The sequence below is a fragment of the Zeus faber genome (assembly GCF_960531495.2).
Source record: "Zeus faber genome assembly, chromosome: 16".
Taxonomy (NCBI): domain Eukaryota; kingdom Metazoa; phylum Chordata; class Actinopteri; order Zeiformes; family Zeidae; genus Zeus; species Zeus faber.
In genome coordinates, this window is record NC_137202.1 from 8,568,602 (window position 1) to 8,589,655 (window position 21,054).

Consider the following 21,054-nt stretch of genomic DNA (forward strand, 5'->3'; position numbering starts at 1 on the left):
AGAGAGCTGAATGGAGAGAGCACAGAGAAGGACAGACGCTTGCTTTCAAATTGTTTTTTGTTACTTTTTTTAGGTCCTTAAAACGTTTGGGTTGCGCTACAGCCCTGGTTTTACGAATGAAGAACGAGAGTTCTCACTATGCCTTAAGCTGTCTCCAGAGTGCTCCACTCAATAAAACTGAAAGCCCTTTTTAGCCAACCAAGTCTCAATTTGGCCCTAACGGTCTGTGATCAGGCCAGTCGGACACCTATCATATGGCCCGCCCCCCTGTATATATACTGTGTCACCGTGATATTTCCTCTGACACATTATTGAGCTCTTGAGCGAGCTGATCAGTGAGGCCACCGGTAAGAACTCTCATATTTCATTCGTAAAAACCATGGTTGAAGCACAACATAAACATTTTACTTCATTTCTAACTCGAGTTCTTACTATGCCATATTGTAAACCCACGACCCTCACTGACCACAAAGTCAGAACCGATGTGTCATATACAAGCCCCCAAAGGCAGAGACACCAGGCAGGGTACCAGGACCAACTGGCAGATGCGACCTCAAACCCCAATTTCAGCATATAAAGTAAGAACCCATTCATAGGGTGCAGAGGTAAATTACATTACCCCCCCACCAGACCCACCACCATGCTGATGGGTGGGGATTCCGCATGCAGCTGAGCTTGAATCACCTGACAGTAACCACTCTCAACCACCGCGTAACACCTGGCCGCTGTCAAAACAGCCTGCGCCAGTGGTGACGCCATCATAACGAGATTGTAGAATCTGGTGAATGTGTGGGGGAGACCAAGAAGCAGCACCGCACAACTCCTCGACTGAAACCCCCACACCCAGGAGGTAGCCAAACCCCTAGTCGAATGCTTTTTAAGACCCTCTGGGGGTCCCTGACCCACAGAGTAGAAGGATAATGAGATTGCTTCCACTATCAAGTGAGAGAGAGAGACAATCTTTGGACAGCGGTTTCCCAATTGTCTGACATCCATGACAGACAAAAAGCTGGTCAAACTGGTTTACTGGCGTGTGCTCCACATAGACCAATAGTGCCCGGACAGGGCACAGAGGATGCAGCCTCTCGTCCTCCCCTGACCCAAAGGGAGGAGGAGAAAATGAAGAGAGAGCAATCGTGGTCAATTTTAATGTTTTATGTTCTTGGGTTGAAAAGCCTGATTGGGTTTCAATGTAACCCTCCGATTATCCGTGGAGAACACCAAGCAGGACTTGTGAATGCAAAGTGTGGCCAGGTTTCCCACACGTTTAGCCGAGACAAATGCCAGAAGCAGTACTGACTTCAACAACAAAAACTTAAATACCACCTCCTGGAGGGGTTTGAATAGGGGTTTCATTAAAGCATTTAACACCAAAGCCAAATACCATTTCAGAGTCAGCGACCTCACCCCAATATTACAATGTAATGGGTCATCTCCACACGCCACACACCAGCCCTCAAAGGCTAGCCATTTGGATGTATAAAGCACCCTCGTCGATGGGGCTCTTGCGCTCTGAATTATTTCCACCACCTCCATGGGTAAACCTTTGTCTGAGAGCCGGTCCCGCTCAGGGGCCAGGCGACCAGTTTCCACTAGTGGGGGGCGGGATGGAAGATTTCCCCCCCTGCTTGGTTCAGGAGGTCCAGCCAAAGCGGGAGCATCCACTGCATACCCACGATGAGTATGCAGGTCTGCAAACCAAGTCTGTGTCGGCCACCAAGGTGGCATCTGGCCCTCGCAAACAGCACCCCAGCCGTACAGGGAGACATCGGTTTTTATCACCACCTGCAGTATCACCGGACCCAGCCAGACCTTTTTCATGAGGTTGCTGGGGGGTCAGCCAAAAACTCAGGCCGTCTAAACACTCCTGCATAATGGTCGGTACTTGGGAGAGGTCCCTAGATGGTCGCACCCGCTGTTTTATAAACCAGCATTGCAGGGTTCTCATCCTGAGCAGACCCGGTGGGACTGCGGCTGAGGCAGCCGCCATCAAGCCCAGCAGCACCATAACCCGACATGTCCTGGTGACATTGAACAGGGACAGCATGCGAGCTGAAGTGGCAAAAGCCAACCTCCTTATCGGAGTCAGTTGTACACACATCAACTGTGAGTCCAGATCGAGACCGAAATACACAGTGCGCTTGGCTGGAACCAGGGTGCTCTTTTTCCAATTCAGCAGAAAACCCAGGCTGCGGAGATGGTCAAGCACCACACCCGTGTGGGAGTGTGCCGTCTCCTTGGACCCTGCTATGATTAGGGGATCATCCATATATGATAGAAGCTTTATTCCCTGGGTGCGCAGAGGAGCAATAGCTGCCTCCACACAAATAGTGAATATTTTGGGGGCCAGAGAGAGACCGGACGCAATACTTGTACGCTCTGTCCTGAAAGGCGAACCTCAGATATTTCCTGTGTCTTTCCACAATTTGTATGGGAAAATAAGCATCTTTCAAATCCACAACGTGAACCAGTCTCCCTGTTGGATCGATTTGAACATTGTGTGTCAGTGTGTCAACATTCGAACTTTCTCAATGTTTTGTTTAATATTCTCAGATCCAAAATTAGTCTCAGAGAAGAGCCACCCTTTTTTGGAATGAGGAAATATCTGCTGTAAAAACCACAGTTTCCCTCTCTGCCCACTACCGGGCAAATGGCGCCCTTCTCCAGCAAGGACTGAATCTCCCCTTTCAGGATGGAGGACGCTGAGTCCAAGAAGTCTGTGTGACTCCAGCGAACGCTGGTGGATGCGGGGCAAACTGCAGTGCATAGCCCTTTAAAATCGTCCTCTCGAGCCAGGGAGCAACTGCGTATGCGCGTCTCCATACACTCACACAAGCGGAGAGGCATGCTCTGATTGCTGGTAGCGATGACACCCGGGCGGATACGCCCACAAATTGAGCCTCTGGCCACATTATCTGGGCAGGGAGGCTTGCACCCATGTTTATGTGTTTGGTGACATTTCACCTGCGGCTTCAGGCGCATATTTTAGTTTTGGGCCATGACGCTCATGCCTCTGAGTGGACAGGGGGCCTCGATAAACTAACTGGAAAAACACACTGGAGAGAAGGGGAATAAAGACTGTATGTATTTTGTGTACATTAATCCCATGGCTTTCGCTGGCTTGGGAATTGGGACAGTGGAATGTTTTTTTCGTTCTAAAACTGGAGGTTGAGTCGATTGTCCAGCAGCACGCTGCCCCTCACCGCCAAGGCCTGCGGCTGCTGGGGATAGTGGAAAAGATTCCTATTCCAGTCCCTCATCCATCAGCGGGGCGAGGCTGGGACGTCTCCTGGGCTGGAGCTGGTCCACTCTGGGCCCGCGACGTCCTTGGGGGCTGTCTGGATCTGACAGCTCCCATGATGAGTCGGGCTTCTGCTGGGGCTCGCGGCGCGGGGACCGGGTCCACGGGGCATGAAGGTCTTTAATGCCACGGCTTCTGCTGCAGCTCAAGCTTGTGGGTCATCGAGTCCACAATGGGCCCTAAAAGGCCCAACACCTTCACTGGAGCATCCAGGAGTCTGGTCTTCACCTTCTCAGATATCTCAGACAAGTTTAGCCACAGGTGGCGGTGCGTCACCACCGACAACCCCATCACATGACCTGCGTCCTGCGCTGCACCTTTAGCCATCGTGAAGCAGAAGTCAGTGGCTTTGCACAGTTCCACATAGGTCTCGGGGTGGCATTCCACTCCAAGTCCCGTAGGAGCCTGGCCTGGTAGGCCTGCAGGGGTTTGAGGTCATATGCTGTGAGCCGCAGGTTTGGGGTCTTCCCACGGGATCCCCAGCTTCGCCACAGCTCACTCAAGAAGGCACAGCAGCTCCTGGTGGAAAGGCCCTGGGACCGTTTGTGGCTCACCCATTGTACCTCCTCACCTGGCTCTTCTCCTTCTCCTTCCCCCTCCTCCTCCACCTCCACCTCGGAGCCCCACTGGGCTGCGTGGAAGTCCCACAACTCCTTGTGCGCAGCCATCTCCTCCCGATCCCCCTGGCATGAATACTGAGGAGATCAAGGGAGGCGGCGGAGCACAGCCTCAAAACAAGGCCAGAGGACAGGAGAGCCAATTCCTCCTCCTAGCCCTCCCTCAAGACGCGCATAGGCCTTTCGCCAGTTGAGGGGTGACTGGGGAGGAGCCGAAGATGTCGGCCCGATGGCGGATGACCCCCAGTGGTAGACTCCAGCAGTCGAGGCAGAAAAAATGGGTCCGACAGCGTTGCCTCCGCATGTGCGTGGCCAAGACAGAGGACACACAACGGGTTAGAATCCCTGTGGGTCATGTAAGCGCCGCAGTCCGCACATGTCTTCGAGTCTGCAGCCACATAATTATTCCTTCATTTTCTTAATTTCAGAAAAGGGGGCTTGCTTGTAACAGCAGAGAGCTAAATATGCAAAGAGGATGGAGGCGGTGACTAAGTAAATATACTGGGGGGCGGGCCAAATGATGGGTGTCCGAGAGGCCCAATCACAGCCTGTCATGGACAAGTTGAGACTTGGTTGGTTTAAAGGGGCTTTCAGCTTTATTCAGTGGAGCTGTCTGGAGACAGCTTAAGGCACAGTAAGAGCTCAAGTTCAAAATGAAGTGACACCCAACGATAAAGCTCTGTTCTGCAGGAAAATGAGGGAAACTTACGATTAAAATGGTGGAAAAGGAGCTAAAACGCCAAAAAACATGGCTGGTCAAATATATGAGATATATTCACTGTATTATGAAATAAATCCATAGCCAGTGTCATGTTATGCATGACAAACTATACTATTATACTATCTATCTATTAGTTATACACCATATATTTTTTTATCTGGAAAGACATGGTTGATATCTTGTTACTGAGAATTAATGTGAATATATTTTTTGCAGATTTATTATTATTTTTGGACAGTCTGTGGATCTACCTATCTATAGATATATCAATTATAGAATTGTTACGTTTATAATTAAATTATAATTATATATGGATTCAAATAAATGTAATTATTTTCGGATGGTCTATGGAGCAGAGTGAATATCCTTGGAACTCCAGAAGGAAGCTGGCTCACAGGCCAACAGAGCCTCTCCCAGGACTTTATAATTAGTCTCATGAAGCAGACGGGTCATGCTGACAGATAGGTCATCTTGAAAAATGTTGTTTTTTCTTCCAAACTGTAAGATTAGCTGTGCTTGTTTTTTATTATTATTATTATTATTATTATTATTATTATCATCTTTGTCTTCTTCTTCTTCTTCTTCTTCTTCTTCTTCTTCTTCTTCTTCTTCTTCTTCTACTGCTTCTTCTTTTCTACTTCTTCTTTGTAGTAATAGTAGTAGTAGTAGTAGGAATAATAATAATAATAATAATAATAATCATAATAATCATAACCATCATAATAAATCTAGCTGCAGGCAGCAATTCGCAGGGTCCAGGGTGGTCGGCCCTTTGTTAAAGTTCAGTGGATGAGTGTACTTTGGCTCTCTGTTGTGTTTTGTGATGCAGAAGTTCATTTGTTCCAGCCTGGTTACAGTGTGATTCTATGATCGCGGTGGTGTTTGTGGCTGTGGGTGGGTTTCCTACTGCCACAACTAACGGCGGTTACAGGTATCATGCTGAAGTAGGGCTGCATGATTATGGCTAAAGTCATAATCACTAATTATCATTTATTATCATTTATAATTTACTAATCCACTTTGGGTAACATAATTATTTTATGGCACTTCATAAATCAACAGAAAACTGCCTTCTCAATAATAATGCATTTTATAAACCTATAAATAATACCAAACAAGAAGGTCAGTTACATTACACCGGCAGGTTTTTTGCAACAAATTAAACCGCCTAATTTTGATAAATTTGTCCCATGTACAGTTTGAGTTATGAATCCTGTTTTATACCTCAAAGCCCCAAGTTCTGCAGTACAGAACTTGATTTAAAAAAAATAAAATAAAATAATTGAAAATGTATTAAAACTTTTTTTTTTTCTCTGTCTGGATGGGCAGGTGCGCTTGTCTAGATCTCTCCACGCATCCCTCCTTTCAATCCGTCCACATCAAATGTCCCTTCATTCCTGCCACCAACACAAAAATCAATAGATCCTGCCCCAGCTGTATGTGTGTGCGCGTGTGTGCGTGCGTGCGTGTGTGTGTGTGTGTGTGTGTGTGCGTGCGTGCGTGCGTGTGTGTGTGTGTGTGTGTGTGTGTGTGTGCGTGTGTGTTGTGCCGCTTCTAAAAAGGTCTCTTCACAGGAGATAAACAGGTGCCATGTCCGGCTGGTGGTTGGAGATTACAGCCAACGCTTTGACAGCGTCTCACCCCTGGCCAGGGCTGTGCCTCCTCCCCCTGTCTCACCCCTCCCTCACCCCTCCTCCCCCACGACCGCCTGGAGCCCACGGAGCGTGGTGCCGCCTCATGAATGGCACATGAATGGCTCGTGCTCTTCAAATTCATTGACACCTGGGCCACTGTGGCTCCTCGGCCCTTCAGCTCGGATCCACCCGAGTCCAACTGATTATTTTGGGATTTCCTTTCGCTTTACAATATGTGGATACGTGTGAACGCAGATTTACATAATTCCTGCTGACGAACTGGTCCACTGAGCCCTTTGTGATAAATTTTACACTGGATGCTGTATTTTGTAATAATAATTGGAAATTCGACCAATCTCTGCAATATTTGCGACAGCTTGCAATTTTGTAAAAAAAATTGCTGAATCTTGTCTTGCTCCTTCCCAGAGAAGACAGCCTGTACGTCCATGTCGTACAGCACTGACTTTATTTGGTGCTGACTGTATGTTGAATTGAGAATTCATTGTTTACCTGTTACTGGAGCAAAAGCACCTTATTATTATCTCTTTTTTGTAACTTTGAATCCATGGTTCTTTATGTTTAGTTGTTAACTGTTGCCCAGTTGTTTCTGTGATACATAGAATATGCATTTTTATGGGAAATGGTGACATACTGTATGACTCTTTCTTCATTGTTAGTAGTTAAAAAACTGACCTATATGCATATCAGGCCTATTTACATATTGGGTAATTTATTTTTACTTGCAATTTTTGCCAATTACTGCAATTTTACTGCAAAAAAAGCACATAAAGCATGACAATAAGCATTGCCATTTTTTAAGAAAAGCTGCTGTGAATGGTGGATGGACTGATTTTAGAGGGTTCTGTAAAGCGAATAACACTTGGAGGATTTAATGCGTCGTAGGATCTGGCAAGATAACTGAAGTGGTTCTGTGGAGTTAAAATGTTCAGCCTGACTCACAAAAGGTGAAGAAGTGATTCCCGTGTCCAGGTCGGCTGCGGTCAGCAGGCAGTTGTTTTTTTCCGGCAGCTCGTCTCCTGGCCGTGTCTCATGGCTCCAGACAGAGTCTTGGCGCTGTCCTTTGGCCCGTCCTGTGGTTTCCGTTTCCGAAAAGTCACCTTCCACCCGGCTCCCATGAACAGCAGGTGTTTCCTAAATGAGCGTTTAACAATGTGCAGCCGTCTGGACCATACAGCCCCAGTGGAATTTCGGGGGGAGATAATGCTTCCGAATGAATTAGGGAGCTTTTGCTGTCTATTAGCTCTCTGAAGGGACTCAGAAACCAGACCAGAATTTCCCATTTAATCTTATTTCAGTCCTGATATGCAAATATCTATAGAAACTACTTCGTCTCAACCCTCCCTTCCCAAAGCCATAATTCTATGGCTCCTCACCCAAATGGGCCATTGCATTGAATTGCAAATATTCTGTAAGAATTTAGAAATAAAAAGGCGTTTTCCGGAGTGCTCAAGAGGACTTTCTGAATTAGGTGGTGATCCAGGGTGTGAGCAAGAAGCATTTTGCATATTTGGGCTTTTTTTTTTTTTTTTTTTTTTTCAGAAATGTTGATAGATTTTGGCCTATTTATTGGCTGGTTGGCTGCATATATCTATCATATAGCGCCTGAGTGAATACTGTGATCGTGTAACGAGAATGGAATAATACAAAAACTGCAAACTACACAATTAGATGTCGGGCTAGAGAAATAATTGACCGATATTGCTTTTCTCGAGTTCACTTGGTCTGCACTTCCCTTCTCGAGCTCTCTGGTGAGCATGCCACGCCTTTCAGGCAAATAAATTATGCTTTTTGTCCAGAAATGAAATGGTTATCAGATATCTTGTGAAAACATGTGATGATAACCCTAACAAAGATTGTTAGAAAAAGGATGCCTGTGATGTAGATGTTGTTTGAATAAGAGATAAGCAGCAATGAGCTGGCAGGCAAAAAAAAAACATTTCAATCAATGGTCATTTAGGTTTATTCAGAATGAATAAAACAAATGCAAAAAGAAGTGTTTTGGGCAGGGATTTTATGTGTACCAACCGGCCTGAAAAACACAGTAACACTGATTATTTTCAGGTTTTTTTTTGTGTTTTCCTCTAATCACCATTCATTATCTCATTTCATTCTACCTCCTTCACTATGAGGTTCCTTTAGTATTTTGCTACCTGAGCTCACTGTTCCTCACAGTAAAAAATGGATGAATTGCAGGTATTTTTTCTTTTTTTTCTCCAACTTCTAGTGCAATGCAGATGATTCAGACTGGCCGGGCTGGAAGAAGAGAAAAAAACAAAAAGCTGGAGAAAGTGGGTCTGAGTCGAGTTGGGCCAGAGTGACTGGGGAGAAATTGGGTAGTTTGGATACAATAGAATTGTATGGAACAAAGAATTTTAGTCCTAACTCTCGAACTGGAGCTTCTAGATGATGTCTCTGAATCTGTGACTGGAGGAGATAAGACCTGATACTGGTGGGGATGGGACTTGATACCGGTGGAGATGGGATCTGATACCGGTGGAGATGGGATCTGATACCGGTGGAGATGGGACTTGATACTGGTAGAGATGGGACCTCATACTGGTGGAGATGGGAGCTGATAATGGAGGAGTTATGTTGGAGGTAGAATCTGATACTTGTGGAGATATGGTGGAGGTAGAAGCTGATACTGGTGGAGATATTCTGGAAGTTGAAGCTGATACTGGTGTAGATATGGTGGAGGTAGAAGCTGATACTGGTGGAGGTAGAACCTGATACTGGTGGAGAGATGGTGCAGGTAGAGCATGATACTACTGGTTGAGATGAGACCTGGAGATGGGACCTGATTCTGATAGTAATGTCCTGTCTGAACTTTCACTAAAGCTCCATTTCCACAGATACAAACGACAATTAATGTAAAAAAAAACTTCAGGGACTGGCTGCTTAAGTAGGCCGGCCCATAATAATAGATAATAAGATAAAGATACTTTATTTTTCCTGAAAGGGAAATTCCAGAAGGGTGTGGAAGCGCGTGGCGCCGCCAAGTTGTCTCCCCAAGCTACGTCTCATTTCGGGGAAAACAAGCGAGAAAATGGGGGGGGGGGGAGTCTTCACGTCTCAAAACACTGAGGGGTGAATTCACAAAAGCACCGCGCGGCTCTTTTGGTCGCTGAACCGGAACAGCACAAGATAATTATAACAGACGGATGAGCAGTAAAACTCCCTCTTCGCCACGGATTAAATCAATCATAAAAACCCAAATTAGAGCCCCCCAATGGACCAATTATTAGATAATTTCACGAAATGTGTCCGTTTTGTTGTTTTTGGCACCATCATTAGCGTCTTAGGGGCAAATTCACAAAGAATGTATTACGGCCGCTTAATAGCACCATCAATTGCACATCAATTGCGCCCGCTATCTGCGCCGCCTCAGCGTCCGATTCACAAAAGATGTGGTGCTAATGATATGACAGCGCAAACACGCCCATAAAGTCTTGGCTGCTGAGTCAGGGTCCCGGGACCCCGGGTTTTACTTTGTATTTTTAGGTTTATGTGCAGTGACTATAAAACATTTAAATAGTATGAGTAAATCTATAATAAAACATACTCTTCCCATGCAGTTCATTTATATCATGAATAAAATGTGTACATATTTCATTTTTTTACTCAGGGAATTCTAGTTCTCACTGAATCCTAATATTACAATGTAGAAATGGTGAGAGCTGAATTAATAGATTTTGCTCGACCACAACGTTCCTGCGGCGCTGTCCATGGTGCTATGAGGGTCCATCTGTGGTTCAATGTCAATTTTGACCACTTTATCGCTATTCCCTATAACTTTTAGTTGTTTTTTGCGCTATATTTTGAGTTTAATGGGAATTATAGAACCCTTTTTGTCAACGTTTGTAACAGATTTTTTTGTGCAATAAATTATTCAAAGTTTCAACAAGTTGCTTTCGGAGTGTGTCCCTATAGGATGCCCTGACAGTAATAATAGTCACAATGTCAAAATATAATTTACAGATCACTGAAAAGTCTGGACGTGACATCCCTTATAAATGCGTTTCAGTTGCACCAGCTCTCTGAAGACCATCATGTGCCACTGCCTTTTTATTTTAATTTTTTGGTTAACTCCAGTTCTCTACAGATGGATAATTTCACTCTGACTATTAGCGCCGGTGTTTGTTAATTAGACGTTTTTTGCAACCAGGCTCAATTGCATAGAAAGGGGGCAATTTTTCACCAAATGCATGCATAATACCTCATTTAAATATGCGCAAATAGCACCGGTGCAACGAGACGGTATTTGTGTGGCCATGAGGTGAGCGGTGCATTTCACCATTTGTGGGTGCTTTTGAAAATTAGACGCTCGCTTTTTCTGTTATTTGCGCCAGTTAAGCGGCCGCAAAAGCTGCGCAATCCATTTGTGAAATCGCCCCTCAGTGTGTTTGTTTTTAACCTGAAAATCATTATGGGGCTTTTGTCCAGAAGGCAGTGAACTCTTAAAAAATGCCTGTTTTGGGCTGTTATCAAAGCATTTGATAGAACAGTATTTGCACTTCTCTGAGGCAGACATCTGGCTGACACGCTAATGGAGTCATAACTCTTAATGTTAAACATAGTGCGAATGGACCCTTGTTGTTCTGGCCAGTGTTTGTGTGTGTGTGTGTGTGTGTGTGTGTGTGTGTGTGTGTGTGTGTGTGTGTGTGTGTGTGTCTGTGTGTGTGTCTGTGTGTCTGTGTGTGTGTGTGTACTGTAGTTCAGGGGTTGGCAATGTTTAGTAATGGAAGAGCAATTTTTGGACACAGTTTTGACGGAGCTGCACAAAATATCTGAGCCACCACTGATCACATTATTCAGGGAAAAAATGCCCATGGTCAAAGAGGTATGTGCATTTTTTTACCACCTGAATTTCTGAATAATAATAATAATTAAATTGTTATGTGGCCTTTTTTCATTAACTATTTTGTTAATTAGGCATACATATTTTAAATCGAATATATGTGTATATATATATATATATATATATATATATATATATATATATATATATATATATATATATATATATATATATATAACTAGGTAGTTGAGTGAGGAGTACCTGTATTTTATATATATATATATATATATATATATATATATATAAAATACAGGTACTCTTCACTTAACAACCAAGTTCTGTTCCGAGCACCAGGTCGTTAAGTGAATTGGTCGATAAGCGAGGACCCGTGTTATTTCACGGTAAGGGGGCGTGGCCATTGAGAACGCTAGTGTAGTGAATACTGACAGACTACAAGACTGAGTCTGAGAACGGTGATGAGATGACATGTATACGGTGTATATAGTATATATAGTGTATATAGTGTTTATAGTGTATATAGTTTTTATAGTGTATATAGTATATATTGTGTATATAGTGTATATAGTGTGTATAGTGTATATAGTGTTTATAGTGTATATAGTTTTTATAGTGTATATAGTATATATAGTGTGTCTAGTGTATATAGTGTTTATAGTGTATATAGTTTTTATAGTGTATATAGTATATATTGTGTATATAGTGTACATAGTGTGTATAGTGTATATAGTGTTTATAGTGTATAAAGGGTGATGAGATGCTTGATGCTGAGACGCCGCATTAAAAAGGTAGGTGGTTAAGTGAGGACTACCGGTAAATAAACAATTATTAAAAAATTTTATTAAATTTTATATATATATTTTTTTAAATATGCTTATTGAAAAAAAAGAAAATATTTCTTTTTCATAGGTATTCTTTTTTTGGTCAGGAGAGCTCTACATTTTCTTTGTTATTTTATGAATTTGGTCATCTCAATTTACCCATACATATTCCTGTATGCATAATGTTTGCATCTTGCCAAAAGTTGAAGACTATTCTCCCTCTCCCTCCATCTCCCCCTCCCTCCCTCCCTCCCTCACTCCCAGGTCTGCATCGTGCAGAAGCGGGACACGGAGAAGATGTACGCCATGAAGTACATGAACAAGCAGCAGTGCATAGAGAGAGATGAGGTCCGAAACGTCTTTAGAGAGCTTGAGATCCTACAGGAAATTGAACATGTTTTTTTAGTAAATCTATGGTGACTATCCCCTGTTTTCTTTCTACTTTTAATCGCACTTCTGTGTGTGTGTCTGTGTGTCTGTGTGTGTGTGTGTGTGTGTGTGTGTGGTGGTCCGCATGGTGTTGTGTTGTCGGTGTTGCACGCGCTTTTTCTGTGTTACGTGCTTTGTGTGTTTTGTGTACGTATTCACCAAAAACAAATGCATGCGGAGGGGTTGTTACATCCACACTTCGTACATTCAGCGGAGGAGAGTTCAACTCACAGACTCGTTAAAAAAAAAAAAAAAAGCGAATTTCTCCCAGAATCCACTGTTGAGAAATCGTATCACACCAGAGAGACGTATGGAGATATTTTCACTTTGGGTAATGAGCGTATCCCAGAGTGACCTGACGCGCCTCCTCCGTGTCTTAAAATGGAAGTGAACGGGAGAAGCCTTTTTCATTATTCAACGGCTCAATTAATGTGCTCGGCGCGCGGCACAGAACCTGATGTGGCACTTTACTCCTCTGTAAATTGGTGGAACGATACCAATACCGCACGTTTCCCTTCTTCTTCTCCACGGTAATTGTGTTTGTTCACGGACACGGACAGATCCCGATGGAATTTTTTTTTGTTTTTACACGTTTCGTTTTTTTTTCCTCTCGTTGTCGACGGAGTCGTTTCTACCGCACCTGAAGCCGTGTACGCAATTAAAGTTTTTTTTTTTTTTTTTCATTTTACGAGGGTCTTGTGCCGCGGGAGACGATCTGCTAGAAAGAGCTGAAGGCGTTTTAATGAGCTGATGCTAGCAGTTTTGGTTTTTTTTGTTTGTTTTTTTAAAGTTCCTTCTGGAGCTGTTTCCCCCTTTTTTTCCCATCTCGACTTTAAACAGACCCTTAGTGACCAAGGGACCAAGCGGCGTTATTACTGCTGCCGGGTTTCCACGCTTCGCTCCCCCCCTCCGTGTCTTTGCTCTCTCGGTCTCTCGGTCTCTCGGTCTCTCGGTCAGCATCACAGAGACGCTCAGAAGTCGGCTCTTCTCACAGAGCGTCTCCCACATGGGAGCGAGCGGGAAATAACAAGCTCTCACTGTTCCAGGTCTCCCTGAACAAAGCCCCGGGCAGTGGGTGCTTAGGTTGGTTCATAGACTATTTTGCACGTTACATTCTATGACTTTAAGTCTCAGAGTTTCATTCTCAAAACTACAGTAAGAGGTTCAGTAGCACAGGCTGACCCGTACAGACCGAACAGCACAGACCGACCAGAACAGACCGAGCAGCACAGACCGAACAGCACAGACCGAACAGTGCAGACCGAACAGCACAGACTGAACAGTGCAGCCCGAACAGCACAGACCAAGCAGCACAGACCGAGCAGCACCGACCGAACAGCACAGACCGAACAGCACAGATCGAACAGCACAGACCAAGCAGCATGAACCAACAGGCACAGGCCGACCAGCGCAAACTGACCAGAACAGAACGAACATCGCAGACCAAGTGGTACAGTCCGAACAGCACAGACCGAACAGCACAGATCGAACAGCACAGACCAAGCAGCACGAACCAACCGGCACAGGCCGACCAGCACAGACCGAGCAGCACAGACCGAACAGCACAGACCGAGTGGTACAGACCGAACAGCACAGACCGAACTGCACAGACCCAGAACTTGTGCATCACCAGCTTGGCATCATGAGAGGACACCAGAGGATAATACCAGTTTGGAATAACTAAGCTACAGCCCCATCAATCTTGCTAACCTCATTTTGGGAAAACTGCAGGAGGAGGCTGTCCAAGAACCTCGTTTTTTTTTTTTGTTTTTTTCTTCTTCTTCTTCTCCTTCTTTTTAGGTTACGCTTGTTTGCCCTCCTGCCAAGGAGCTGGATCTTCTGGAGAGGACATCCAGAAGGCCACTGTTTTTTCAAACAAATATGCCGATTTTTTTTTCTTGACGGCACAAGGGGAAGTCAAGTTCAGAGCAAGGTTTCAAGCGCCGACCCCCATGTCAAACCCAGAGACTGATCCAACGTTTTGATTGGAAGACACTTTGCTCGTTGCCAATAGACCACAGCCACAGCAGCAAAGTGACAAAATGCAAGTATGCGGCAAGATTTGAAAAGGACATCAATTTACCGCACTGATTGTTCAGAGAGTAACATGAGTAATGGCACAATTTGCGGACGGTTTAACATTTTTTCCAAAATCTAACTGAGATAAATTGTTGTTTACCGACTTCCCACAAAAATATGCACGACTGTCGTCCCATAGCGTTCAGGCCCGGCCTGGACGTCTCGTTTGGTTGTTTTTCGCTCCGGTTTCGCTTCGCGAGCGTACGTCATGTTTCACACCTGCATCCATCCCACAAAGTCCTTTTTTTTTTTTTTTTTTTTTTCCCCAGCATGGCTCGCTAATGAGATAAGAAATTATGAGGAACCGTCCACCACCTCGCCCGTATTGTATCACAGTTTGGGAGCCTAATTGGTTTGCTTGCGCGTGCCTACTGTTCAACATGATTCCCTGTGGAACTCGGGGAAGCATTACCGGTGATATCCATGCGCTTGTCAAATGGACCGTCGTAATTCCCTGGCAGTCTGTATTTGAGCGCTGCAATTCCATTATTGATGGATCTGAGATGGACCAGCTCTGTGGGGTATACTATACATATATACACAGTATATATATATACAGTATATTCCCATATGCAAATGTGTGAGGTAGTGTGAGGATAAGGGAGGAAAATCAGCAAAGCATCATAACAGCTGTCAGAGAAAGCGCTGATTTGTGCGACCACAGAACGATAGAGAGGAGCCCGTCGAGGCAGGAGGAGGAGGAGGAGGAGGAGGAGGAGGAGGGCCGGAGGAGACGAGAGTTAAGACAGGATTTGGCATTGATTAGTTTTGTCTAAAAAAAAAAAAAAAGAAAAAAAACAGATGTGCAGACTAAGAGGATTTGTAAGGTTCCCTTTCCCGAGTCTCCATCCGTCGCAGCATATCACACACACACACACACACACACACACACACACACACACGCGCGTGTTTTATGCGTGTGCTGCACCTGCAGAGGCGGAAGAATGTCGTCCCCTTTTTTTTTTCTTCTTCAGGTTTTGGGTTTCATTTCGCCGTCCTGCATTCCACTCCCTCTTCACCCCTTTGAAGCGGTTCCATCCAGCGCTTGAGAGGAAATTCATTAGGAGGAAGCCTGTTAAGACCCGTCGGCCGTACGCCAGGCGGATGTCAGGTCTCCCAACCCACAGTAATTGCCGTAACATTTCCTCACTGCGTAGATACGACCATCGCTACCAGGGAAGGGAAAGGATGGAGGGGGGTCGGGTGGCGGCGGCTGGTGTTACACGGGAATGGATTACTTACTTGGAGGAGAGAAAAAAATAAATAAAACTGTCATCTGCAACATGCCGCAAATCCACACAAATCCCTCACAGGGATTTACGACGCGCACGAGAAGATGCTGACTTCCTGTTTTTCCCCCATGGCAGCTCAGGGGTCAGTTTACAACCACCAACACACCAGTGCGGTGGGAGGGGTCACTTGGAGGCAGGGGCGGAAATCACAGGGGTACAGGGGGGTCTGGAGCCCCCCTTCCTGGGAAATTAGGAAGTTGCCCCCCCCCCACCCAATAATAATATCCATGATGTGTGCGCATCGGTGCGCAATTTGGGCACCTGTCTCCCTCTCCATCAGCACCGACGATGCACACACCAGCAAGGGGGCGCCCGCGATCGGCGCGCCAAAATGAAATAAGTTATTTTAATTTACTCCATTTCCCTATGGAGGCAAACAAGAACCGTGCGTAATGGGCCGGAGTGGATACGGTGACATCCCCGTTTTATTGTGTCCCCCCCCCAATTCTCAAACCAAAGTTCCTCCCTTGCTTGGAGGTGCAGTGTGTGTGGGGTCATCAGTGGAGCACACCTTCAGCTCAGGCATCAGGCGTCGTCAGCAAAGAGCAAATCACGTTTCCTATCTTGGCAGTAGTAGCAGATATAAAATCATTTAAATTACATACAAAAGGTGATCAAGATTTTCAGATTTTTTTGGGGTCTTTTTTGTTTTTACTGGAACACTGGAAAAAACCTCAATAAAAGGTTTTATTTTAATGTAATTCAATCTTTAATTGTTAAAACAATTATATATATATATATATATACATATACATATATATATATATATATATATATTAAAAATATATATATATATATATAAAATTGTTTTAACAATTAAAGATTGAATTACATTAAAATAAAAATCTTGAATCAAGAAAAATTCTAAATTCTCAATTATATCTGTTATGTTATGAATTTTCTTTGGGAAAGAAATACAAGAAGAAAAATAATTAAAAATATATCAGTATCAAGTCTACTGCTACTTATTTCACATACAGTATACAATATACAAACAAAATTCCGAACATTTTAAGTATGTTAGGTAAAGTATTTGGATGTCATGACATTTCACTGAATATATACGGTATATATGTATGACCGTATGTATGTATGTGACAAATAATCTCTTGAACTTGAAGTCATACTGGAAGCTATCTGAATGTTCTTACGTACAAAAAGAAGAAAAAAGATGTATTGTTTATTTCAGTGATTTTCTATTTTGTTCAGGTTAAATTCCTTTGCAGTGAAAGGCTCTATAGGCGAGGCGTCAATAGAAAGTCCTTGGAGAGGGTCTTAAGGAGGATTTCAAAGGTTTTAAAACAGGAGTGAGTCATCAAGTGGAGCCGCAGAATATGTTTCCTTCCCTCTCACAGTCCGTCCCTCCATCAGAGGGAAAGATAGAGCGGTGGAGAGTCAGAAATGTGGTGAGGATGGATGTGCTTTGTGCCGCTCAGCCTCCATTATGAATATTGATTTTTAGGCCTGCATGGAACAAGGCCTCGGGAAAACGGTGGAACAAATTAGCCTCTGCACTCCAAGTCAGCACTCATAACAAGCCTTGTGCGGTCGAGTTTTGCCCGAAATCATGTTCGTAAAAGTATAAATATGGGATCGCTCCCAGCGCGCCGGGTCTCCCCCTCACGTTAAACATCGCTCTGGCTTACTCCTCCATTGGGCTAATGGCGCTGCAGAACTTGCGGGAGCAACAAAAATACTTACTTGCTTTGTAACGAAGACAAACCCGCTCCTGTGAAGGACGTGCCATTAAAAGTGGACCTTGTGAAAACAGGCCAGTGGAAGTGGGGGGGGGTAGGCGGTGTGGGCTCATTGCTTCCAGATGGATGGATGGATGGGGGGCATTGTTGGAGGAAGCCTCAGAGGAGGCCCAGCGTGAGGCAGACTCTCCCAGCCAGCCCTCCTTCAGCGACAGGCCTATCTGGGCTAGAGAACTACTTTTCGAGAACAACTACAGCCAACAAAAAAAACCCCGTCTCCATTCTTCTTCATTTTCTTGCCGCTCTTGTCCTCTCTTTCTCCCCCTTAAACTTCTTCTTCCTCCTCCTTTCTCCTTCTCCTTCTCCTCGCCCCTGCCCGCCCACCGTCCCCACCTGCCTGGGCTCATTCGTCATCGTGGCCTGATTATTTCAGCCTTTTTCCCTCGGACTCCTTCCAGCCTGCCCGCCCCTCCCTCTCGGTCCTGTGACTGTTCCAGCTTCACAGTCCAGTTCCACCTGACGCCGCCCTCCTCCTTCCCTCTGGACTCTGTCCCTCCACCTCCTCCAGCCCACCGAGCTCCACGCGGCCTTCATTCACAGCCAGCTGTGCCGACGGAAGTTTTTGTCCGACTAGGGGTCGCATTGGAAAAGTTTTTAGAAAAGCGGTTCCCAACCTTTTCCACTGGAAAATGACGGAGCGAGGACGGTGGTGATGGACATGGAGTTCCATAAACTCCTATTCATGTATCACATTTATGTTGCATTTATTAGTATTTAGTGTTTTAAAGAAAACTACAATGAAATGAGTTTTTCAAGAACTTGAAGATATCATGAAATCAGTTTTAAAATTTGTTCTAAAAGAAATTTAATTTTATCGTCATTAAAATCTTTATGTCTTGCCAATGATTTGGCGGACTACTTGCAGTACCCTTGCGGACCACCAGTGGTCCACAGGTTGAAAAATGCAGTTTTCCAAGATGAAAACGTAGTTGTGTTAACTTTGGTATGTTTTTACAACAGGGGTGCCTCAAACTCTCTCTCTCTCTCCCTCTCTCTCTCTCCGGTGAAACCATCTACTTGCATGTATTTAGGTAGGAGAGAACCCTCCCTAAAAAGCCGGCGCTGTCTGTATCAATCCTGTCCCCTGTCCTTGGAGAGCGCTTTAAAAGGTGACAAGGCCTGTCGGCACCGGAGCTTTCATATGCTCCACTTGTTGTCCTGTTGTCTGACATCCCCCTGTCAGCGCCGGTGGAGGCGAGGTGGGAAGTGACAGCGAGATCGAACCCCGTGCCGCAATGTCGTTTTGTCTCTCTCTCTCTCTCTCTCTCTCTCTCTGGGACGAGGACAATAAAACTTTTTCGACAGGGGAGAGCTTGGAAGGAAGGGCCTCACTTGTCGCAAGTGGAATAGTGCGGTTCAGGAGCGGTGACAAGGAGGTGAGAAAAGGGTGAGAAAGACGGGAAAGCAGCCACCAGTCTGGGACGCGGGAGTGCTGAGGCTTGCTTTGTTATTTACTGTAGCTATTTGGCTGAGGTGCAGCACTCTGGGGCCACATCCAGTTTGGTTCCTTCTACATCTAGTTGGGGGTGTTTCCCAGCTGTTGGAGCCTCTAGACTGGATTCCACAGGGCTGCCCCGCCGTATTTTCCAACAAGAAGAGTCTGAGGGAATGCAAAAGGAGATTTCTGTCAACGTATACTGAAAAGCAGAACTTTGTTGCATAGTTCTTGATGAGAGAAATATTGGTTTCCCTCCAATAGATCTTGACAGAATGCATAATTAGAAGAAACATACCATTTATATACACTTTTATTGGTGAACACCATGTTCTTGGTGGGTGTCTCGTCTTAGAGAGACGAGTATTTTGGGTCCACCCAGTTGTTTATCTATTCCAGAGCCAGACAATTTCATTAATTAACCTATATGTTCTTGAAGGGGTAAATAAGAAATACGTGATGGGTTATTTGGGTTATTTGTACCGAATGGGTTGTTCACTCCGTGGCAGAAGCAATCTTCAGAAAAACCCTGGACCCCATTTCGTACTTCTGGAAAGGCAGCAAATTGCACCTTAACAGGGCCAATCACGAGCGCAGCGCGCCGCCGCAGCCCAAATCGAGGTAGATGCCTTGAGACACGGAGTAAATCTGTAGCCACCAAGAGAAGCAATAATGCCACCGTATCTGAACTTTAATGGGGAGAAATAAAGAATTGGCTCAGTCACTGTCGGATTAAATGGAGCTTGATAGAAGAAATCACAAGGGGGTCAGTTTGTTTTCTCTGCCGCCACAAATTGAGAGCATCTTACTGTGTGGGACGCCTATTAGGAAGCCATTCAGGCTTTATTATTTTCCCTCAGATGAGTTTCTGGATCTCATTGTACAGAGAATTATCTGTGCACACCCTGCATGGTTTTGATGTATTGTTCAGAGGCTGGTGGTGGTGGTGGTGGAAGCGGAGTGGTGCGCTACACTTTCCTCCGCCAGATCATTGAGAGGCTGTGTTTTAATCTGATGTGCATGATGAGTAAGCCTGATTGACAAGAATCTGCAGCCAAAACCGCTCGGAAGCTTCGAATAAGGAGCGCGGAGCAGGGACGGACTGTTTCCAGGGCTTTCACCGCTTTCACCGTCACTTGATGCTCATTTATCCTCTTTCGCCCCTCCCCAAAACTAATGATTTACATTTTGTTTTGCGGTGTAAAAAAAAAGCTACCTCTTCACACATTCACACACACAGATATCATCTCGGACTGCATGGTGTGCATGAATATGACGATGACGTAATGCACCGTGATTGAAAATCATCCAAGTTGCAGCATGTGTTGTGGCATCACGTGGATGTGGGCTTCCACCGTCGTGCTGTTTGTTAAAATGCCTTACATGTGAATGTATATATGTTTAAGCTGAATGCACTGAGTTTGTGTGTGTTTACTGTATAGGCCTCGGCATGCAAACAGTTAAAACCTGGGCATTCTGGGCTGCAGTCTCTCGTCTTTGTATGCATGCACGGCTTGTTTGTGTGTCTCAGTGTATTGTTTTCATTTAAACATTAATTGAGAACCTCCCTCGTGTCCCCGCGTCCCCCTGTCCTAGGTACTCGTTCCAGGATGAGGAGGACATGTTCATGGTGGTGGATCTGCTGCTGGGGGGCGACCTGCGCTACCACCTGCAGCAGAGTGTGCAGTTCAGCGAGGACGCCGTCAAACTCTACCTCTGCGAGATGGCGCTGGCGCTGGACTACCTGCAGAGCCAGCATATCATACACAGGTTTGATGGATGGGAAGTGGGAGCAGGGGGGGCTGGCACCTTTCGCGGTTCAACAAACATGTCATTTCCTGATTCACAGCCTCTGGTTGCACTGTGGCTTCTCCTCCCGGACCAACCTGAAATGAACGTGCGATAATTGCATGTTGCTGATAAATAAATAGGTGGCTGTAAAGCGATAACCGGCAGTGTTTATGTGTTCTATTTCTGGTTATTGAACCTCATTAACCTGGGTTAGCTGCATTGAGATTCAGAATCAGGCTTCATTGGCCAAATAAACTTACGCATATAAGGAATTTCTGCAATACCTTAAAAAAACTCTGATCCAGGGTTACTTTACCTAAAATGAATAAAACACCGGACT

The 21,054-nt window shown here is 45.0% G+C and overlaps 1 protein-coding gene across 1 annotated transcript in view; it reads left to right on the forward strand.

The window, feature by feature from the left end:
* stk32c (serine/threonine kinase 32C) overlaps positions 1-21,054 on the forward strand; it is a gene marked incomplete at its 3' end in the record, with an annotated part of 106,898 nt that overhangs the window by 62,067 nt on the left and 23,777 nt on the right. The window contains exons 3-4 of the mRNA XM_080016725.1: positions 12,196-12,347; positions 20,520-20,693. Of these exons, the coding sequence (XP_079872851.1) occupies positions 12,196-12,347; positions 20,520-20,693 (326 nt within the window). The remainder of the gene's footprint in view (positions 1-12,195; positions 12,348-20,519; positions 20,694-21,054) is intronic.